This window comes from Zingiber officinale, chromosome 6B (assembly GCF_018446385.1).
Source record: "Zingiber officinale cultivar Zhangliang chromosome 6B, Zo_v1.1, whole genome shotgun sequence".
Taxonomy (NCBI): domain Eukaryota; kingdom Viridiplantae; phylum Streptophyta; class Magnoliopsida; order Zingiberales; family Zingiberaceae; genus Zingiber; species Zingiber officinale.
The window spans coordinates 129,284,861-129,308,352 of record NC_055996.1 but is presented as its reverse complement, the minus strand read 5'-3'; the positions used below and the strand labels follow the sequence as shown (position 1 = coordinate 129,308,352).

The 23,492-nt window shown below is 37.1% G+C and overlaps 1 protein-coding gene and 1 pseudogene across 1 annotated transcript; both read left to right on the top strand.

Annotated features, from left to right (window-relative positions):
* The first annotated feature begins 634 nt into the window (after positions 1 to 634).
* Positions 635 to 1,473, top strand: LOC121990664 (heavy metal-associated isoprenylated plant protein 39-like). Its single transcript, XM_042544767.1, has 3 exons — positions 635 to 759; positions 847 to 922; positions 1,011 to 1,473. Exons 1-3 carry the CDS (start codon positions 745 to 747, stop codon positions 1,325 to 1,327), a joined length of 408 nt encoding a protein of 135 aa, XP_042400701.1. The 5' UTR covers positions 635 to 744; the 3' UTR covers positions 1,328 to 1,473.
* A 41-nt stretch (positions 1,474 to 1,514) lies between these two features.
* Positions 1,515 to 23,449, top strand: LOC121991524 (annotated as a pseudogene).
* The last annotated feature ends 43 nt before the right edge of the window (positions 23,450 to 23,492 follow it).

Sequence of the window (23,492 nt, the reverse complement as noted above, 5' to 3'; positions counted from 1 at the left end):
GGGGCATTCAGAGTTTCCTGGGAAGCACCTGAAGGGCGGTGATTCAGATGCCGATCAGAATGGGCCTCAGCTCGGGTTCTCTGGTAGGCTTGCTAACCCATCATTGAGAAAGCGGGGTTGTTCGGCGCTTGGTAGTTGGCAGCTGTGTCCATTTGTTGTTGCATCATCTTTGCACCCCGAGCCTTTATCAACATCTCTAGCTTCTCTTGCGTTAACATCACGGTAGTAAGTCGTTCAGCGTCTTCTATCTTCATAGTAGTTTCCAAAAACCTCAATTGTTTAATTAAGAGGGTCTATAGATTTAAGTTTAATTAAGAAATTATTATGGAAGTCGGATTAATTAATTATATTAAGAAAATAATATGATATAAATATGTATACAAATTTATAAAGACTTTGTGGATGAATTTTATTCATTTAATCAAAGTAGGAATAAAAATATAAGAATTAATATATCAACCTCTATATATATATATATATATATATATATATATATATATATATATATATATATAATAATGCAACGACGACTTAGTGTTAAGAAACTATAATATGAATTAACACTAAGTCATTGTATTAAATTCAACCAAAGCCGCCTCCTCCACTCGACACCGACGAAGACTTTTATTTATTGTTCACCTCCTCGCCGTTATAAAATCTGCAAGCTAGTTGAGCAGTTCTCGATTGCCTCATCTCATTTCTTCTCCGAAGTCTCAAGTCAACTCTGCTCGGTTCAAAGTTCAGATGGCAGACATGAAGGTAATCAATCAAGCTCTTTTTTTCGCTTTCTGTTGCTCTGTTCAGCTGATTAAGCTGCTCTTGTGTTTCGTTCTTGACATCTTGCAGAAATTAGTGCTGAAGTTGGACCTGCATTGCGAGGAGGACAGGAAGAAGGCCATGAAAGCAGTTTCCGGCCTTCACGGTAAAGTTCGACCTCTAAAACCAGTCTATTCGTTGATGATCTAGCAAGCAGAGATATATTAAACTCAATGTATACTTTCAAACCACAGGCATAGATTCAATTTCCATGGACATGAATGACAAGAAGTTGACCATAACGGGAGCGGTGGACCCAGTCGCGGCGGTGGTCAAGTTGAGGAAATCCTGGCACACTGAGTTGCTCTCGGTTGGGCCGGCCAAGGAGGAGAAGAAAGAAGAGGCGAAGAACAAGGAAGGGGACAAGGACAAGGAGAAAGGCAAAGATAAGGAGAAGGAGAAGAGCAAAGACGGTGAGATCGCCGAGGTGGTGAAGGCCTACCGGACTTACAACGCCTACTACTATGCTCAGAGTGCAGAGGAGAATCCTAATGCATGTGGGGTTATGTGATTAAACATTCTTTTGATATCTTTATTAGCTATTTTGAGTTATTTGTCGAGGATTTGGGAAGAGATCTCTATGAAAATCTATCTACGGAGGATTTTCCATTCATGAAGATTTGATGTTATTGTAGTTAATGTGTTTGTATAATTAATAAACTGACGGAAAAGGATTTTTTTTTTTCTCGGAAAGTCAGATGGATCCATCTCATCGCGGTGCAATTACCGCCCCGACCTCCAGACTTGTTGGCAACACAGTCCGTCATTGACACGGACACCGGTGAGCGCTGAGGGCGGTGAGCATAGCCAGGTTGGGACCGACGGGGGGCGCGTCACTCGATCTTCGCGCCGCGTTACGTCCGCGCGTCACTTCCCAGGCCGTTCCGCCACCGCCCTCGTTTCTTGTCTCATCTCCTTCGGTTTTTCTTCCTCCTTCCACCACGCATTCAATCGATCGCTTCCGCTTCCTCGCTCCACTCAACAAAAATCGTGAGAGCGACGCCCGACCTGTACATTTCCAATCCTATACGTTTTCGATCCGAGCTGGTAGCCAAGAGGTAGCCGATCTCGGAGGTTAAGGCGGCTGAACTGGATGAGGAGGTCCAGTACACATTCGCGTCGCGATACGTTCGTCGAGATGTTGCTAGGTAGGGATTTGGCAGCGCGTGGAGCGTGGAGTGAGTTTTTGTTCGATTTCTTCCTTTTATTTTGACGATTTGTGCTGGTTTGGGCGCAGGTTTAGGATGCCACCGCAGTCGATCCCGAAGGAGGCGGCCTATCAAATCATCAACGACGAGCTGATGCTGGACGGGAATCCGACGCTGAACCTGCAGAACAATACTCACAATAGATTTGTTATTTTCCATTATTGTTATTAGTTCAAGAGTAGCTTACTGTCAATACTCACAATAGATTTGTTCCTGTAAGTGTAAGTATCACAGATAAGTGCCTTTATTTAAGGATGTTGTTTGTGCTTGGCATGTGGTGCGTCTAGCGGTCTATTTAAGTCCGACTCTAGTTAATGGGTGCCCAAATCTCCTGCAGAACCGCTGTGTCAACATGATAGCCCATCTTTTTAATGCCCCGATTGGGGATGACGAAATAGCTGTCGGAGTTGGAACAGTGGGTTCTTCAGAAGCTATCATGCTTTCAGGCTTGCATTCACGAGGAAGTGGCAGAACAAAAGGAAAGCTGAGGGGAAGCCTGCCGACAAACCCAACATTGTTGCTGGTGCAAATGTTCAGGTAACATGATTAGCGCTCATTCTGAGTGTCTATAGACCATCTTCAAACTCTATCGACGACCGAATTGATTTATATGCTATATCCAGGTTTGTTGGGAGAAATTTGCAAGGTACCTTGAAGTAGAGTTAAAAGAAGTGAAATTGATAGAGGGTTATTATGTGATGGACCCTTCTAAGGCAGTGGAGATGGTGGATGAGAATACTATCTGTGTTGCTGCCATCTTGGGTTAAACACTTACCGGAGAATTTGAAGATTTTTTTAGAAATATTTAGTTTCTTGTGGCTACAAACATTAGCATGGGCTGGTATAGTCTTTAACTTATCGATCCTCCTCAGGTGGGATATACTGATTCACGTGGCAAAAGGTGAAATCACTCGTCCCCGTCGCATCCGACCCAAGGTCATCATGAGGGAGGTAAATCACAGCATCCGAGCGAGCATGTGACAGGTGAGGTAAGTGTTGGTTGTTACTCGGAAAATCTAGAGATTTCACTGTACAAAAATTTTGTACAAAGGTCTGAACCTTTTCCTAGTTACCATGTGTTCTTTTAAATTAAATTTTGGATCGCCTACGGAACTTAAAACGTTTGATCCAAAACTTAATTTATTTGTTCTTTTAAGTTTAGACTTGGATCTCCTGCGGAACTTAACACGTTCGATCTAAATCACCTAAGTTATTAATTCTATTAAATATTAATTTCCATAATTGGTTCTCAGTACTGACGTGGCGAGGCACATGGCCTTCTTGGATATGAGAGCAACCACCACCGACTAAACAAAACCTTTTAAAGAAAGTTAATATTTAATTTCCTAAAATAACTTTAGGTTAACCGAAAGGAACAATCAAATCACAAAGAAAAGTAAAAACAAAAGAACATAACATCGAAAAACATATTCGAAATACTAGAATCGTAATCCTCTTGTATTTGGTATTTATTTCCAAAAATAACTAGTATGATGCGGAAAGGAAAAATTACTAGTTATACCTTTTAGAAAGATCTCTTGATCTTTTACCGTATTCCTCTTCTAACCTCGGATGTTGTGTGGGCAACGATCTTTCGAGACGAGAAATCACCAACACACATTCTCCTCCTTGCTAGGTTCGGCCAAAACAAGAGCTTCACCAAGGATGAAGAAAACCACCAACCAAACTCCAAGGGATGCAAGCTTTCTCTCCTTCTTCTTCTCCAAGTAGTATCCGGCCACCACAAAAGCTCCAAGGGAGATGAAGAATTCGGTCACCACAAAGAGGAAGAAAAAAAGAGAGGATGGCCGGCCACAACACCAAGGAAAAGAGAGAGAGAACAATAGAAGTTGTAACCCATGAAGGCACCCCTACCCCTTCTTTTATATTCCTTGGCTTTGGCAAATAAGAAAATTTATTTATAATAAAATTTCCTTAACTTTCCTTGACAACGATTAATTAAGAAAATTTTAATAAAATTCCTTAATCAATTAATCATGGTCGGCCACTTCAAATAGAAAAATTAGGAGAGTTTCAATCAACAATTAAAACTTCCTTATTTGTTTTTGAAAATTTTAAAAAATAAAATTTCCCTTTATAATCCCTTCATGGTTGATAAAAAGAAATTTTTATAATTTTAATTTTTCAACATGTGAATAATTTTCAAAGAGAAAAAATAAAATATCTTTTCAATCTACAAATAAGGAAAGAGATCTAATATCTTTCTTTAATCTTTTGTAGATCCTTTTAAGAAAGATATTTTAATTTAATTCTCTTTAATAAATTATATCTTCCACATAATAAAAATTAAAATTAAAATTCTTTTTAATTTTATTATGGCCGGCCTCCTCTAGCTTGGGTTCAAGCTAGGGCCGGCCACCCATAAACCAAGCTTAGGCCGGCCCTAGCTTGATTCCCAAGCTAGCTTTGCCGGTCCTCTTTAGGTGGGTATAGAAGGTGGGTATAGGTGGGTAAAGTACTTTATAAATAAGAGGCTACGATAGGGACCGAGAGGAGGAATTGGTTTTGGTCTCCCGATAAAATTAAGCATCCCGTGTTCGCCCCGAACACACAACTTAATTTTATCAATAATAATTAAAACTATTATTGAACTACCGCACCAATCCCAAATTACATTTTTGGGCTCCTTCTTATTATGAGTGTGTTAGTCTCCCTGTGTTTAAGATATCGAATGTCCACTAATTAAGTGAGTTACTGACAACTCATTTAATTAATATCTTAGTCCAAGAGTAGTACCACTCAACCTTATCATCATGTCGGACTAAGTCCACCTGCAGGGTTTAACATGACAATCCTTATGAGCTCTTCTTGGGGACATTATCAACCTAGTATCTCTAGGACACAGTTTCCTTCTATAATCAACAACACACACTATAAGTGATATCATTTCTCAACTTATCGGGCTTATTGATTTATCGAACTAAATCTCACCTATTGATAAATTAAAGAAATAAATATCAAATATATGTGTTTGTTATTATATTAAGATTAAGAGCACACACTTTCATGATAATTGAGGTATTTGTTTCTTTATAAAGTCAGTATAAGAGAAACAACCTCAAATGGTCATACTCAATACACTCTAAGTGTACTAGTATAATTATATAGTTAAGATAAACTAATTCCTAATTACACTACGACCTTCTAATGGTTTGTTCCTTTCCATTTTGGTCATGAGCTGTTGTTTATAATTTATAAGGTACTGATAACATCATCTTCTGTATGTGGCACCACATACTATGTTATCTACAACATAAATTAATTGAACAACTACAAACGAATGTAGAAAATTTGACCAAATATGATTCTTTATTCAAAATAAATGTTTACAAAAGCTTAGGCTTTCAGTACACATTCCAACAATCTCCCACTTATACTAATGACTAAGCTGTCATATCTTCTGCCATACATCTGATTCTCATCCCCTCCACATGTCGATCGAAAGCTTTCGCCGGAAGGGCCTTAGTGAAAGGATCTGCCAGGTTATCTGCTGATGCAATCTTGGCGATGACAACTTCTCCTCGCTTCACGATATCTCGTATCAGGTGGTACTTGCGCTCTATATGTTTACTTGCCTTATGGGCTCGTGGTTCCTTCAAGTTTGCAACTGCACCACTATTATCACAATAAATTGTGATGATTTTGGGCAAACTAGGAATCACATCTAAGTCCATTAGAAAGTTCCTGAGCCATACTACTTCTTTAGCCGCCTCAGAGGCTGCTACATACTCTGCTTCCATGGTTGAGTCCGAAACGTATTTCTGCTTAACACTCCTCCATGCAATGGCTCCACCTCTTTAAGTAAACACATAGCCTGATGCAGACTTATTGTTGTCCCTATCTGATTGGAAATTTGAATCCGTGTAACCCATATGGAGCAAATCGTCTGCTTGGTAAACTAGTATATAATCTCTAGTCCTTCTCAGGTACTTTAATATATTCTTTACCGCAGTCCAATGTCCTTGTCCATGGTTACTCTGATATCTGCTAACCATGCCCACGGCAAAACAGATATCAGGTCTCGTACATAGCATTGCATACATTAGGCTTCCTACAGCCGAAGCATAAGGAACTGCTTTCATATCCTCTATCTCCTTTGATGTCTTCGGAGACATCTCTTTAGATAGAGCTACTCCATGCCTAAAAGGTAAGAAACCTTTCTTGGAATCTTGCATGCTAAAACGAACAAGGATTGTATCTATGTATGAAGCTTGGGACAGACACAACATTCTTTTCTTGCGATCTCTTATAACTTTGATCCCAAGAATGTGTGCACAATCTTCTAAGTCGTTCATATCAAATTGTTTGGACAACCATACCCTTACGTCCGATAATATCTTGACATTGTTGCCAATTAACAAAATATCATCTACGTATAGTACAAGAAATACCACCATGTTTCCGTTACATTTCTTGTATACACAAGACTCATCCGGACACTGAATAAATCCATATGACTGGGTTACTTCATTAAATCGGATGTTCCAAGATCTTGAAGCTTGCTTCAGTCCATAAATGGACCGATTGAGCTTGCACACTAGATGCTCTTTGCCTTTTTCAATAAACCCTTCTGGTTGCTTCATATGGATGTTCTCTTCAAGACTTCCATTAAGGAAAATTGTCTTGACATCCATTTGCCAAATCTCATAATCCATATGAGCAGCAATGGATAAGAGTATCCGGATAGACTTAAGCATGGCTACCGGTGAAAAGGTTTCCTCATAGTCAATTCCCTCTTTCTGAGTGTACCCTTTCGCAACAAGCCTAGCTTTGAAGGTTTCTACCTTCCCGTCTGTCCCTCTTTTCCTTTTGTAGATCCACTTGCATCCAACGGCTTTTACACCATCAGGTGGTTCTACAAGCTCCCAGACCTTATTAGAGTACATAGACTCTATTTCAGAATTCATCATTTTTTGCCAAGATGCTGCATCTATATCTTAGAGTGCTTCGTCATATGTTCGGGAATCAGGTTCATGTTTACCCGGGATCAAGTCCGAAGACTCTCCCAAAAACATGAATCTTTCAAGCTGCCTTACAACCCTCCCACTACGACGAGGCACTGCCTGTGGTTGTGTATCATGTGTGACACGTGTTGCAGTCTCTTGTGGTACTTCATCTTGTACTGTTGGTACTGAAGTAGATGTATCCTCTCTAAGTTCTTCTAAAACAACTTTGCTACTGGGCTTGTGATCTATTATATAGTCTTCTTCTAAAAACTGGGCATTGGTGCTAACAATGACCTTCTGGTCTTTAGGACTATAAAATAAACCACCTTTCGTTCCTTTGGGATACCCCATAAACACGCGAACTTCTGTATGAGATTCTAACTTATCAGCATCTGGTTTCAGCACATGTGCTGGACTACCCCAAATCCGAATATGTCTTAGACTGGGCTTTCGCCCATTTCACAATTCTGTGAGAGTAGAAGAAACTGATTTAGAAGGTATTAAGTTCAGAATCTACACTGCTGTTTCCAGAGCGTATCCCCAAAACGAATTTGGTAATTCTGAGTAACTCATCATCGATCTAACCATCTCCATAAGAGTCATATTCCTTCGTTCTGCCACACCATTCTGTTGGGGTGTACCAGGTGCAGACAGTTGGGATTGAATCCCGGCCTCTGATAAGTAATTCCTAAACTCTCCTAAGAGGCATTCGCCACCACGATCAGACTGTAGTGTCTTGATACTTTTACCTAGTCGTTTCTCCACATCAGCCTTGTATTCTTTGAACTTATCAAAGCACTCGGACTTGCGGCGCATTAGGTAAATGTATCCGTATCTTGAATAATCATCTATAAAAGAGACAAAATATTCAAAACCTCCTTTTGCCTGGACAGACATAGGACCACATAAATCAGAGTGAACCAATTCTAACACTTCTTTGGCTCTATACCCCTTGGTCTTAAAAGACCTCTTGGTCATTTTACCTTCTAAGCAAGATTCACAAGTTGGAAAATTTTTCAACTCTAGTGAACCCAAAAGTCCATCGGCTATAAGCCTCTGAATCCTACTTAAGTTAATATGACCAAGCCTTAGATGCCAAAGATATGCTTGGTTCATTTCTGAAGGTTCTTTTCTCTTATTAGAGTTAGAAGATGAGTTATAAATTTCCATGTTTTATTTTGTGGGAGAAATTGGTTTTAAAGTATATAAATTGTCAACTAATGCACCAGAACAGATAATCACTTTATTTCTCTTAATAACTACATCGTTACTAAAAGAAACTGAATACCCATCTAAAAACAGTTTAGAAACTGAAATTAAATTCTTTCTAAAACTGGGTACATAAAGATAATTTCTTAAAACCAAATTTTTATTTCTACTAAAAGATAAGTAAACGTCTCCCACTGCAACAGCCGCCACCTTAGTAGCATTGCCTATGTAGACAGTAATTTCTCCTTCAGATAGTCGTCGGGTTTCCTGGAACCCCTGCAAGGAATTGCAGACATGATCAGTGGCTCCCGTATCTACACACTAGGTGCTGGTAGATAACACGGCTAAACATGTTTCAACAACTAGAGCATGAGATATACCTTTGTTGTTCTGATTCCTACGAGGACAATCCGCCTTCCAATGCCCTGACTGCTTGCAGATGAAGCACTTGCCCTTCGGCTTCTTCACTCCAGCTTTAGGTCCTGTACTCTAAGATTTATTCACTTTCTTAGCTGAACCAACTTGTTTCTTCTTCTTCTTCTTCTTTCCTTTCGGTTTAGAAGTAGAATCATTTTCAGCATAGTGAATATGAGAATTGTGACGAAACAAACCTTCTGCTGCCTGAAGTTCTGTCAGTAGTTCCGCCAATGAATATACCCTTTTGTTCATATTGTAATTCAGACGGAATTGCTCAAAACTTCTAGGTAGTGTTTGGAGGATCATATCGATCTGGGTTTCCCCATCAATTTCTCCTCCAAGGATATGTATTTCGTTCAGATAAGCCATCATCTTTAGGATATGATCCCTCACAGGAGTACCCTCTTGTATGGTGGCTGTCATTATCTTTCTCATGACTTCTTGCCTAGAAGCCCGATCCTGATGACCAAAGAGTTCCTTGAGATTGTTCATAATATCATAGGCTATTGGTAAATCTTGATGCTGATGTTGCAATACATTTGACATTGAAGTCAAAATGTAACACCGCGCCATCTCATCTGCTTTTACCCATTTCCTATGATATTCAATCTCCTCTTGGGTAGATTCACCAGTGAGTGCATCAGGACAAGGCTCAGTCAGTACAAGCTTATAGCTTTCAGCAGTAAGAACAATGTCTAGGTTCCTTTTCCAATCTATGTAGTTAGGACCAGTAAGTCTATTCTGTTGTAGTATGATGGACAGTGGGTTGAAAGTCATCCTAAGAATCACAAATAACTTTTGGTCAGAACTCTAAATTTAGAATAATATTGATTCCCCAAACAATACTATTTTAAATTAACCAACACCTCAAACCACCGTGAATTTTGTATGCCACGATAGTGTGGACGTATACAAATTCAACATTTGTAAAAGGAGGGTTTTAACTCATTAATTTTATTATCTTGTCAACCTAACTTTTTGACAAATAAAATTAGTAGTTGGTATCCTTTGGTCACACGAATAATAGCAATGACTCCGATGGGGAGGATACTATTAAACGTGCCTAAGTGTATACCATTACTTGACACTAAGTCCATTAATAAAATTGTGCCCCTTCCGATGGGGAAGATCACACGCTCTTAATTAACTTCCTATAGTCATCCAAAATGGAAGTTTGTTCTAGTGATCCACAAACAAGCTCATCCGATATGGAGGAAGGCACTCAGAGCCAACGCGCAAGCTTGTTTGCATCACTTACAAACCAGTAATGGAGACCGTGGAATTTATTTAAAATTCCTCTCCCACTTAGTTATTTATAAATGGGGAATTTTAACTATGCTAGCCTACTAAACATGTTTACTAACATGCACACACAGCACAATATAAAAGCAATAAATGAAAAACTAATTTTCAACTATTATGGCTTTTATCTATTTTTGTCCTCCGTGTGTCACCAACCCTAGCTGCTGCCTTATTTGGCCACCACCACCGGGTCTTGCTGTCGCATCCATCTTGCTCCTTGTTCCGCTGCGCCTCTGGTCCTCAAAAGGTTCCACGCCTTGCAAGATTCGATCCGCGACATAAATAGAATTTTACATTTTCCGATCCTATATTCCTCAAAGGAATGTACATGTGAACTAGATCGAACATAAAATAAAAATTTACATTCATTGATCCTATATTCCATAAAAGGAATGTACATGTAACTAGATCAAAAATAAAATCCTAATTAAAAACTAAATACAGCTCCTGCTGTATTTTATAATACAATCATGCACACACATATAATTGCCCTTGACATGTCCAAGGGTCCAATCACACACATAAAGAAAACTATAAGCCATAATAGTTGGATCCTGCATCCACAAAGTTAGCACATACTACTATTAACCTGCCTAAATTATGTATGACATGTGCATAATTAAACTAATACCAAATACACAGAGGCAAAACTCTAGCTCTGATACCAATTGTTGGTTGCTACTCGGAAAACCTAGAGGTTCCACTGTACAAAAATTTTGTACAAAGGTCTGAACATTTTCCTAGCTACCATGTGTTCTTTTAAATTAAATTTTGGATCGCCTGCGGAACTTAACACGTTTGATCCAAAACTTAATTTATTTGTTCTTTTAAGTTTAGACTTGGATCTCCTGCGGAACTTAACACGTTCGATCCAAATCACCTAAGTTATTAATTCCATTAAATATTAATTTCCATAATTGGTTCCCAGTACTGACGTGGCGAGGCACATGGCCTTCTTGGATATGGGAGCAACCACCACCGACTAGACAAAACTTTTTAAGGAAAGCTAATATTTAATTTCCTAAAATAACTTTAGGTTAACCGAAAGGAACAATCAAATCACAAGGAAAAGTAAAAACAAAATAACACAACATCGAAAAACATATTCGAAATACTAGAATCGTAAGCCTCTTGTATTTGGTATTTATTTCCAAAAATAACTAGTATGATGCGGAAAGGAAAAATTACTAGTTATACCTTTTAGAAAGACCTCTTGATCTTCTACCGTATTCCTCTTCTAACCTCGGACGTTGTGTGGGCAACGATCTTCCGAGATGAGAAATCACCAACACACCTTCTTCTCCTCCTTGCTAGGTTCGGCCAAAATAAGAGCTTCACCAAGGATGAAGAAAACCACCAACCAAGCTCCAAGGGATGCAAGCTTTCTCTCCTTCTTCTTCTTCTTCTTCTTCTCCAAGTAGTATCCGGCCACCACAAGAGCTCCAAGGGAGATGAAGAATTCGGCCACCACAAAGAGGAAGAAAGAAAGAGGGGATGGTCGGCCACAACACTAAGGAAAAGAGGGAGAGAACAATAGAAGTTGTAACCCATGAAGGCACCCCTACCCCTTCTTTTATATTCGTTGGCTTTGGCAAATAAGGAAATTTATTTATAATAAAATTTCCTTAACTTTCCTTGACAACAATTAATTAAGAAAAATTTAATAAAATTTCTTAATCAATTAATCATGGTCGGCCACCTCAAATAGAAAAATTAGGAGAGTTTCAATCAACAATTAAAACTTCCTTATTTATCTTTGGAAATTTTAAAAAATAAAATTTCCCTTTATAATCCCTTCATGGTTGATAAAAAGAAATTTCTATAATTTTAATTTTTCAACATGTGAATAATTTTTAAAGAGAAAAAATAAAATATCTTTCCAATCTATAAATAAGGAAAGAGATCTAATATCTTTCTTTAATCTTTTGTAGATCCTTTTAAGAGAGATATATTAATTTTAATTCTCTTTAATAAATTATATCTTCCACATAATAAAAATTAAAATTAAAATTCTTTTTAATTTTATTATGGCCGGCCCCCTCTAGCTTGGGTTCAAGCTAGGGTCGGCCACCCATAAACTAAGCTTAGGCCGGCCCTAGCTTGATTCCCAAGCTAGCATGGTCGGCCCTCTTTAGGTGGGTATAGAAGGTGGGTATAGGTGGGTAAAGTACTTTATAAATAAGAGGTTACGATAGGGACCGAGAGGAGGAATTGGTTTTGGTCTCCCGATAAAATTAAGCATCCCGTATTCGCCCCGAACACACAACTTAATTTTATCAATAATAATTCATTCCACTAGAGAACTATTATTGAACTACCACACCAATTCCAAATTACATTTTTGGGCTCCTTCTTATTATGAGTGTGTTAGTCTCCCTGTGTTTAAGATATCGAATGTCCACTAATTAAGTGAGTTACTGACAACTCATTTAATTAATATCTTAGTCCAAGAGTAGTACCACTCAACCTTATCATCATGTCGGACTAAGTCCACCTGCAGGGTTTAACATGACAATCCTTATGAGCTCCTCTTGGGGACATTATCAACCTAGTATCTCTAGGACACAGTTTCCTTCTATAATCAACAACACACACTATAAGTGATATTATTTCTCAACTTATCGGGCTTATTGATTTATCGAACTAAATCTCACCCATTGATAAATTAAAGAAATAAATATCAAATATATGTACTTGTTATTATATTAGGATTAAGAGCACACACTTCCATGATAACTGAGGTATTTGTTTCTTTATAAAGTCAGTATAAGAGAAACAACCTCAAATGGTCCTACTCAATACACTCTAAGTGTACTAGTGTAATTATATAGTTAAGATAAACTAATTCCTAATTACACTACGACCTTCCAATGGTTTGTTCCTTTCCATTTTGATCGTGAGTTGTTGTTTATAATTTATAAGGTACTGATAACATCATCTTCTGTATGTGACACCACATACTATGTTATCTACAACATAAATTAATTGAACAACTACAAACGAATGTAGACAATTTGACCAAATGTGATTCTTTATTCAAAATAAATGTTTACAAAAGCTTAGGCTTTCAGTATACATTCCAACAGTAAGTTGCACAAGGACCGGAGATTTACGTCCCGACTGCCCTGAGTTTCGACCTCACGTCCTCATGTGGCAAGCATCCCACCACATACCAACTCGGATGACCCGTGGGGTTAGGAATACACCGATTCACGTAGATGCGGCTAGTGGTGGATTCATAGCTCCTTTTCTCTACCCGGAGTTGGAATGAGACTTCAGGCTGTTGGAAAAGGAATTATGAGAGAAGAAATAAAAAGGATTATCGAAAAATAATATGGAGGAGGAGGAGAATCTCTATGTGAAAGAGAAGGAGAAATAAAATAAAACACTCAACTTGTTTCATTCATGAAAGAAAGTACATATTTATAGACTTAATGGATAGACACTTATTGAATTATTCTATCTCCTCGAAACTTATTCTTATCATGATTGTCACCTCATCAAATTTTTTCCTATCACGAAGTCTAGTCAAGACTTGTCACCTCATCATTCTATCTTCATAAATTTTTATCAATAATTTTTATCTCTAAAATAAAGTTTAATTTCCAACACTCCCTCTTAAACTTAATTTTGTGACTCCAAGTAGATTCCGCATCTTGATGAAATCTTCAAACTTCAGTGGCTTGGTAAAGATGTCAGCAACTTGCTCTTTAGTCTTCACATATACTAGCTTCACATCTTTGTTCTTCACATGTTCATCAATATGCTTACTTCTTTGATGATATACAAGATTCTTTCCCAATGCAATTGTCGATCTGTTATCAATGTAGATTTGAGTTGCTTCATTTGGTTCAAACTTTATCTCCTTTAGCAAGCTTCTTAGCCATATACCATAACTAAAACATGAGGATGCCAACTAACACATGAGGATGCCGCAATGTACTCTGCTTCACAAGTGGAAAGAGTAACAATAGGTTGTTTTTTTAACATTCAAGAAAATGTTGTATCTCTAACGAAAAATGCAAAGTCGGAAGTGCTTCTCCAGTCATCACAATCTCCACCCCAATCACTATCCAAATATCCAACAAGTGAGAATAAAATAATCCTTGATTCAAAGTACCTCGAACATAACAAAGGATTCGCTTGGCCGCCTTCCAATAAGTCTCTTTAGCTCCTCCATAAACCTGCTCATAAGATCGAATCCATATAATATATCCGGTCGAGTGCAAGTTAGGTACCGTAAGCTTCCCACCAAGCTTTTGAAACGTGTGGGATCAACCGTCTTTCCTTCGTCACCCTTAGATAGCTTTGTTCCCCAGTCCACCAGTGTATTAACTCGATTACAATCATCCATTCTAAATCTCTTGAGAACCTCCTTTGCATAGTGTTCTTGAGTCATAAATATGTCATTAACTCCTTGTTTCACCTCCAAACTGAGAAAGTAGGACATAAGTCCCATATCAGTCATATTAAATGCTTTTGTCATAGCTTCCTTAAAAGGTTTTATCATTTGAGACGAACTTCCTGTCACGATTAGATCATCTACATATAATGATACCAATAAGATGTTATCATTTTCTACTCTTACATAAAGAGAATGCTCATAAAAGCATTGCATAAAGTCATTTTCTTTTAAGTATGCATCAATTCTTGAATTTCATGCTCTCAGTGCTCTCTTCAAGCCATAGAGAGCTTTCTTCAACTTCAACACATTTCCTTCTTGCCCCCTCTTGATGTAGTCAGCCGGTTGTTCAACATAGACTTATTCTTCTAAGTAGCCATTAAGAAATGTCAATTTGACATCAAGCTTAAATATTTGCCACTTTAGTTGAGCGGCTAAAGAGATTATCAACCTTATAGTCTCCATTCGGGCAACGGAAGCAAACACTTCTTAGTCAATGTCGGTCTTTTGTTTGTAGCCTTTTGCCACAAGTCGCGCTTTGTACTTTTCTATTTCTCCTTGAGCATTTTTCTTTACTTTATAAACTCACTTCACACCAATGGGTTTTGACCATCGGGCAAAGTAGTAAGATGCCAAGTTTTATTCTTCTCAATTGCCTTCATCTCTTCATCCATGGTTTTCTTCCATTTGCTATCTTTAATAGCTTTTTCAAAAGATACAATCTCTTCATTAGCATAAAGACAAATGAGATTAAGAGGGTGTTTGGCTAAACTTATTAAAAACATCTTATAAGATCTAATAGCTTATAAGTTGTTTTAGGAGCTTATAAGTTGTTAGATCTTATTTCAAAAATAAGTTGTTAAAGTGTTTAGGCGAACTTATTATAATCAACTTAAAGATATTGATGTGTTTGGTATTATAAGATCTTTTTATTAACAAAATTATCAAAAAGGACATACATCCATTTTAATTATTACATGTAATAAAGTTCTAAAGAATAACTTAAATTAAACATATGTTAAGTATCTATTTTTTTAATAAAGTTAACATAAATTTCAAGCAATTAAAAAGTTAAATAACAACTAATTAGCAATAATTAAAAGAAAATTTACATCAACAAAACTTATAATCAACAAATAATTAAAAAAATAAAAATATTACTTTAATCATATGTGGCAGGTTCCTGTGGAATTTCATTCTCAAAATGCTTAATTATTTGCGTTTCTTTCGACACATGTGTTACCTTCGGATAATAGAGTGTTTTGGTCTTCAAATTGTTAGCTTTCACGATCTCCATTGCCAACTTCAATCTCATCAACTCAAACACTTGCTAAGCATATAAGGTAATTAGGAAGGACAACCAGTTAAACATAAAATTTGCCAGAATTGAAAATTGAGTTGATGCAACCGAAGATTAATAAATATTGAGTGTCAAAACAAAATCTCATTTCAATATAAAGCACAGTGATATTAATGAAAGCAACAAAGTGAAATATGATCCGGAACAATTTAAGCAATTGAATAGCAAATACATGACTAAAAAAATCTAACACTAAAATTATCGTCCACTTCTTGTAATTTCCATAGCAATTGAATCACGCACTGCCATCCAATATATATTGCCAGGATTATCTTCATTCTCCACCGTAGAGTTTGCTGTAAATATATTGCGTTCGGTAGATGGTTGATAACTTTCATACTCAGCTATTCGGAATGCCTCATCTGAAACATTTTTCTTTCTTATATAGTTGTGAACGGCCATTGTTGCTAGCACAATTTCTCTTTGTGTATCAATATGATAATAAGGCATATCAGCCAAAATATTCCATCTTGCTTTCCAAACTCCAAATGTTCGTTCAACACAATTCCTATATGACGAGTGGTAAAAGTTGAATTTTCTTTCAAATTTCTTGGTGCACGTAGTTGCAAGGTCCTAGCTCGGCGAAAGTCTTCAAGATGATACTTTATATTTTCACCTTTATAAGGACCCATATATCCTGGCATATGTGAATATCCAGCATCAACCAAGTAATATTTTTTTCCTTTTGGATGAGGAAAATTAAGTTCTGGCCTACGAATAGCTTCTTCAAATATTCTATTATCATGAGCAGCTCCTTTCCATCCAGCCCAAACAAATGTAAAACACATATTAAAGTCTACAACTACTAGAATATTTTGCGTGGGAAAACCTTTGCGTCCAATATATGGGATTGCTTTGCCTTGTGGTAATCGCGCCTTAACATGTATGCCATCAATTGCCCCGATGCAATCCTATTAATCATTAAAAACAAATAATTTAATAGATTACAAACGCTAAATAAGTTTAATACATGAGCATGTGGTGTTGTTTATTATCTTCAAAATAATATAACATACGTCAAAAAATGGCTTGTATCGTTGATGTTGAGGCACATGGTATCCTTTACCCTCATTATACTCAGGATGAGGTTTAATTATATCTTCAGCCAACTTTCCAACAACTTTCAGAACTCTATGAAAATGTCTTGAAATAGTGTCACCTGAATGATTAAATATCTCTTGCAATAGCCTATTATCTGTACCATGAGCACAAGTCATCAAAAAATCCCTACTTCCTCATAGATAGACATTCCCCTAGTAGGGATCAAATCATAGTTTTGGGTTAACTCATGACATAAATCCAAGAATACAGGTTTTGTCAAACGAAAAGCTTGATAGCACCTTATACTATGGCCATTTAATAGTTCTTCTATGAATTTATTACCAGTTCGCTCAGATGTACGACATGGAACTTTATGAATATAAGTCTCAAAATATGTTAAAATGCTAAGTGCTATGATTTTGCATACAATCAGCCATTCTGGATCATCTTGGAATCCATCTTCATCTTCAATTGGTTCATCCTCACAAAATATATTTGCATCAGTTAAAGCACAGTGTCGAACATCCCAAGGCTCCATTAAACTATAGAAGTAATGAACAAAAAACAAGTATGAGATACCAAAACAAAAAACATTGATTAACTTCGAATAAATATTACATCATGTTTACCAGTCAAATAAGATTAAATATTAAAGACATAACAAAACTACTAATAAAGTCACAAATTTAGAAAATAATTCATCAACTTCAACTACTGAATTCCTCATATCACGGCTGCAAACCACTATCAACGACATTAATTTTTTTTTGCTCATGTCATGATTATACTTTAACCACGCCAAACGACAATCATTATCAGGTTGATTGAGAAAAATTGCTCGCATTTCTTTTTTGCTCAACAAGTTACAAGCGTAACACCAAAGCTCAGTTTTATGCTCTATTCCGGGAATATTCTTTAGTATCATCATTGCAGATTCAATATCTTTATCTGTCGAAGGTGTGGAAGTTACGGTGCTCTTATTTTCTAAATACTTTAAAAGAGAGTGAATATCTTCCTTTAGTGAGGTTGCTCCAGAAATTTTCTTCTTTTCTTTACCATCTTCTCCATTAAATTTTCTCTTCAATGATGACAAAGATGGAAACACAATGTCATTACCCATATTATTTTTTTCTTTGATTCCAAAGCTGACATCATGCTCGATTCCCCTATCCTCGTTATATTCACTATCATCGATGCCAATATGCCCTTCAAAATCAGGAAAATCATCATTTTCTTTCATAACCTCTTCATTGTCATCAATGTAATGCACAGTTTGTTGACTTGGTGCCCTTGCCCTTTCTCCCGTGGCAGCAACATCAGAAAATAATTTATCATACCGAAACCACACGAGTGATAAATCTTTATTTCTAAATTTGACATACTCTCCATTTTCCTGCAATAATAAAGTATATTATTATCAATAAACGAATAAAAAATTTTATGCAAATAAAATTAGAAACATTACCCTAAGTTTTGTCTCCCACCATTCATCGGAAGCATCAAGTGAATTATTTGTAGGATTCCAACCAACTCCAGTTTCCATGTGCATCAACTTCTTGAATAATAACCACTCCTTTTTCATGGAATCCCAATGGTTTCAAAGCTGCTTGTACACATAATTTTGTCCAGTTGCATCATTAAATTTTCTCACTAAGTTTTTCCATCCATTCGTATTAAAGTGACTATTTGGTCGATTGCCTAGTAAAATTTCTTCTTCACACAAATCAACAAATTTCAGGGATAGAAATGTAGTCCATCTTGCATTTGAACGTCCTTCACTTTGTTGATTTGTTTTAGTTGAAATTTTACTTGTATTCTTACTCAAAGTTGGATTTGGCATGACTCCTTTGTTTCTATTGTCTTGATTTTCCATTTCCAAACTAACAAAATAAAACAACAACCAAAAAAATAAATGAGAAGTACAATCAACAATGGAGCTTGGATAGGAGAGTGATAAAACTAAAAAGATGATATTGATAATTTTTGCTAATTTACGATTCATGTTTCTATGCCACAATATAGTGTACAAGTGGTTCCTGTTGGTCCAAATTAAGCATATTCAATGAAATTCTTGAAACTGAGATAAATCTATAATTGGCGATCATGTAAATATTTTCCTCATCCCAACGATAAATCCTCTCAACACACTAGTATGTTTTGGATACCAAAGACTATGGAAAAAAATTTAACAGATTTGAAGAGACCTTCATATTTTTATCCATACATAAAGACACTTTGACCACAAACTATAAGTGACCTTCAAAGCATGAGTACTGATAAACAAATTTGAAGACAAAATCAATACTGACATCCAAGAAAAAAACTGCTATGTATTTTATGATAATACAGTTCTTCATCTGATAATTTTATGAACGACAATTCGAAGAGGGATGTCAGCGGATCAGAGTTTTTGCAATGTATTTTGAATTTTAGTTTTTTTTTTCTCAATACGAGGTGAGTTGTGTCTGTAGCAGCATTGCCTGTATAAAGTCATGAATGTGGTAAATTAGGCTTGTTAAAAGCCGAGTTTGCCAAGCAGAATATTATTCGGCATTAAAAGTCACTAATCTTGCAACAACCATTAGAAGATAAGCATATAGAAAGAAATTTGATAGAAAAAATAAATTCTAACCATACATTGTTGAATTTCTGCACAGACGAAGAAGATATAACGCTGGAAGAGATGTCGACGAAGAAGATGACAAGCGCTAGAAGAGTTGTCGACGTAGAAGATGACAAGCGCTGGAAGAGACGACGAAGTAGATGACAAGTGCTGGAAGAGAAGTCGGCGGAGAAGATGAGAAACGCTGGAAGAGAAGTCGGCGAAAAGATGAGAAACGCTGGAAGAGAAGTCGACGACGCTAGGTTTATAAAAATTAATTGAGGATAAGATAGAGATTTATAAAATTATATAAGGATATTTTAGAGAAGAAAATTATTAAAATAAGATATTTTTTAAAAAAGTAGGGTCTCCCATACTTTTTTAAAAACAGCTTATAAGCTTCCAAACAGCTTATTTTGACAACTTATAAGCTGATTGAAAAAAAATTTACCAAACAAATTTTTAGAGCTTATAAGCTCCAAAACAACTTATAAGCTATTTTAGAAAGCTTATAAGCTCAGCCAAACACCCTCTAAGTGGAGTTGTCACCTCATATAATTCTTGAAGACTCCTTGTCTTTTGTGGTGGAGGATCTTCTTCATCCAAGGGTGATGAAGTAGACGACGGTGGTGGAGTTGGTTCTTTCTCTTTCACTCGCTCTTCTTCTTGAATTATCACCATATTAGTGCTCCAATTCCAAGCACCATCTTCTTGAAATTCAACATCTCTACTTATGATAACAATTCTGTTTATTGGATTATGGAGTCTGAAAGCCTTTGATCTTGCATCATAGCCAATGAAAATGCAAGGTAAACTTTTGTTATCAAACTTCATTATATTCTTTTTTGATCTGGAATGCGTGCATAGGCAATACACCTGAAAATCTTCAAATGAGATACACATGGCTTGTATCCAGTCCATGCTTCTTGAGGTACAATTCCTTCTAGATTCCTTGTAGAAGATCTATTTAGAAAATACACCGCACAGTTTACAGCGTCGACCCAAAATTCTTTAGGCACTTCTTTCATTTTTAGCATACTTCGAACCATGTCAAGAATAATTTGATTTCTTCCTTTCAGCAACTCTACTTTGTTGAGGGGAGTAAGGTGCGGTTAAAGGCCTCCAAATGCCATGATTTTTATAGAATTTTTCAAATTCTTTTGAGGTGAATTCACCACCACGATCTGACCATATTAGCTTGATAGTATAGACGGATTGATTTTCTACCAATTCTTTGAACTTCTCAAAAGAATCGTCTTTATTCATCAAAAGACCCAAGTTTTCCTGCTGAAATTATCAATAAAAATTAGAAAATATCGACGACCTCTAAAGGAGGTCGGAGTGATTGTCCCACATATGTCTGTATGAATGAGTTCAAAAGGCTTCTTAGCTCGATTGTGTGATTCATTCGGAAAACTTGCTCTATGGTGTTTGCCAAGAATACACCCTTCACAGATATCATCTTGAGTATTAATATGAGGAAGACCATTCACCATTCCTTTACTTGAAAGAAGCTTTAGAGCTATGAAGTTCACATGCCCATACCTCATATCTCATAGCCATGCACTATTCTTTATGTATGCACTTAAGCATTTTGCAGTAACATGCTTAATATCAAGAGAAAACATCCTATTTTTAGATATAGGAATATGAGCAATAAGTTTACTTTGTCTTCTCAAACGAAGACTACCATCTTTTAGTTGCATATTAAAACCTTTCTCAAGCAATTGTCCGAGACTAATAATATTTGTTTTCATGTTGGACACATAATAAACATTGGTGATGTATGTGTGAGCTCCATCTTTAAGTTTGATGAGAATCTTACCAACGCCTCTTACTTGTATCTTGGGCGCGTCTCCAAACGAGACTTGTTCATTCACCGTTTCATCCAACTCGACAAACATATCTTTACACCCGCACATATGATTGCTTGCCCCGTAATCTAAATACCACAAATTCTTGTTTGTGGAATCTCCATCCTTTCTTGCTAGCAAAACTACATCATTGTTATTGCCTTCTTTTGATGCGTAATTAGCATTCCCTTGCACATTGTTGAGCGACATTCCATTGCATAATGTCCAAATTTGTTGCAAGTATAATATCTTACGTTTCTTTTGTCATACCTTTGGTCTCTACCTTGATTATTGTCTTAATTTCTTTCTCGGTCTTGAACAAAGCCCCTGCCACGGCCTCTACCTCGACCACGTCCACAGAAGTTACCACTGTCACCGTCGTTTTCTTGCGAACCTTCAGTTTTTGACTTTTCTTTCTAGTCAATAATGGTGAGCTTGGTTTGTAGAGTCTGCTCCAGAGGCTTTCTCCATCTTCTTTCCATTCTTGCTTCATGAGCTTGTAGAGAGCCTAATAGTTTTTACACCTTCATTTCTTTCACATCTTTTGATTCTTCTATGGCTGCCACTACATAGTCATACATTGGCTCCAACGAGCGTAGAATTTTCTCTACGACGCGACTATCTTCAATGTCATCGTCATTTCTTCTCATAACCAATAACCTTATAAAGTAGTCTGATACACTTTCGGATTCTTTCATCTACAACAATTCAAATTCCTCTCTCAGGATTTGAATGTGAATACTTTTTGCTCTTTCATCACCTTTGTATGCTACTTGTAGGATCTCTCATGCCTTTTTGGAACTTGTAGCTTCTGCTACTTTCTCAAAAGTAGCTTCATCAAGAGCTTTATAGATAAAGAAAAGAGCTTTCTTATCTTTTCTCTTTTGTTCCGCCATTGCTGTCCTTTGTGCCTCCGTTTGGTCAACTCCTTGAGGCGCTTTATAGCCTCTTTCAATAATATCTCACAAGTCTTCGCTCTCCAATAAGGCACTTATTTGGATACTCCAATTACCATACTTCAAATTAAATCAGCAAGATGAGGAATAGGAAACATCGACATGACTGATACCATTTTGTTGGAAAAGGAATTATGGGAGAGGAAATAAAAAAGATTATAGAAAAAAAATATCGAGGAGGAGGAGAATCTCTACGTGGAAGAGGAGAAATAAAATAAAACACTCAACTTGCTTTATTCATGAAAAAAAGTACATATTTATATATTTAATAGATAGACACCAATTGAATTATTCTATCTCCACAAAACTTCTTATTTTTATCATGATTGTCACCTCATCAAATTTTATCCTATCACGAAGTCTATTTAAAACTTACCACCTCATCATTCCATCTTCACCAACTTTTATCAATAATTTTTATCTTTAAAATAAAATTTAATTTCCAACTCAGGCTACCACTGGTTAAGAGCATAAATGTCAGTGGCCTCAAATATGGTTTGGTTTATGCAGGAGTAGGATGGGTTGTGTGGAGGAACAAGGTGGATTTACCTGAAGAACTCATCTTCCACATAAACTATCTTGGGACCGACCAACCTACTTTCACTCTCAACTTCTCTAAAGGTACAATATTATATATAATAGATCAAACCTAGCTCTTCCTTATCTTTCTTAAATGCAAGTTTAAGCCACTAATTTAATCTAGACAACCCTGTCATCTCTCATTCTTGCTGGATCTAGTCAGATAATTGCCCAATACTACCAGTTCATCTGTTTGGGCTTTGAGGTATCTAAAATACTCGCATATTTAATAATCTGTTGCGTCGATGAAGTCGGACCTCCTTTGGCAGGGCTACAGGAACATCATGGAGAACTGTACAGAGAATATGAAAGTGCTGAAGGCCGGCATCGAGGCGACAGAAAGGTTTGAGATTGTCTCCAAGGCTGTCGGTGTGCCCCTTGTTGCCTTCTCCCTCAGGGACACGAGCAAGTACACAGTTTGTGACATCTCAGAAAGCTTGAGGAGGTTTGGGTGGATCGTTCCCGCATGCACCATGCCAGCTGACGCAGAGCACGTCGCCGTCCTCCGTGTTGTGATCAGGGAGGATTTCAGCCGGAGCCTCGCCGACCGCCTAGTGACCGACATCGGGAAGGTCTCGATGGACTTGGACCACCGGTGGACTCGAACGTCGGTGATCGCCCACGTCCAGGCCGAGGAACATCCTGAGCGGCCGGACTTCAGCAAGAGCATTAGGGAGATTACTTCGCGTAGGAAGGCATTGGTGCGACGTAACAGGAAGACCAGCGGAGTTTGTTGAGCAAGCAATGCACGCTTTGAAAAAACATAGTTACTCTAAGCAC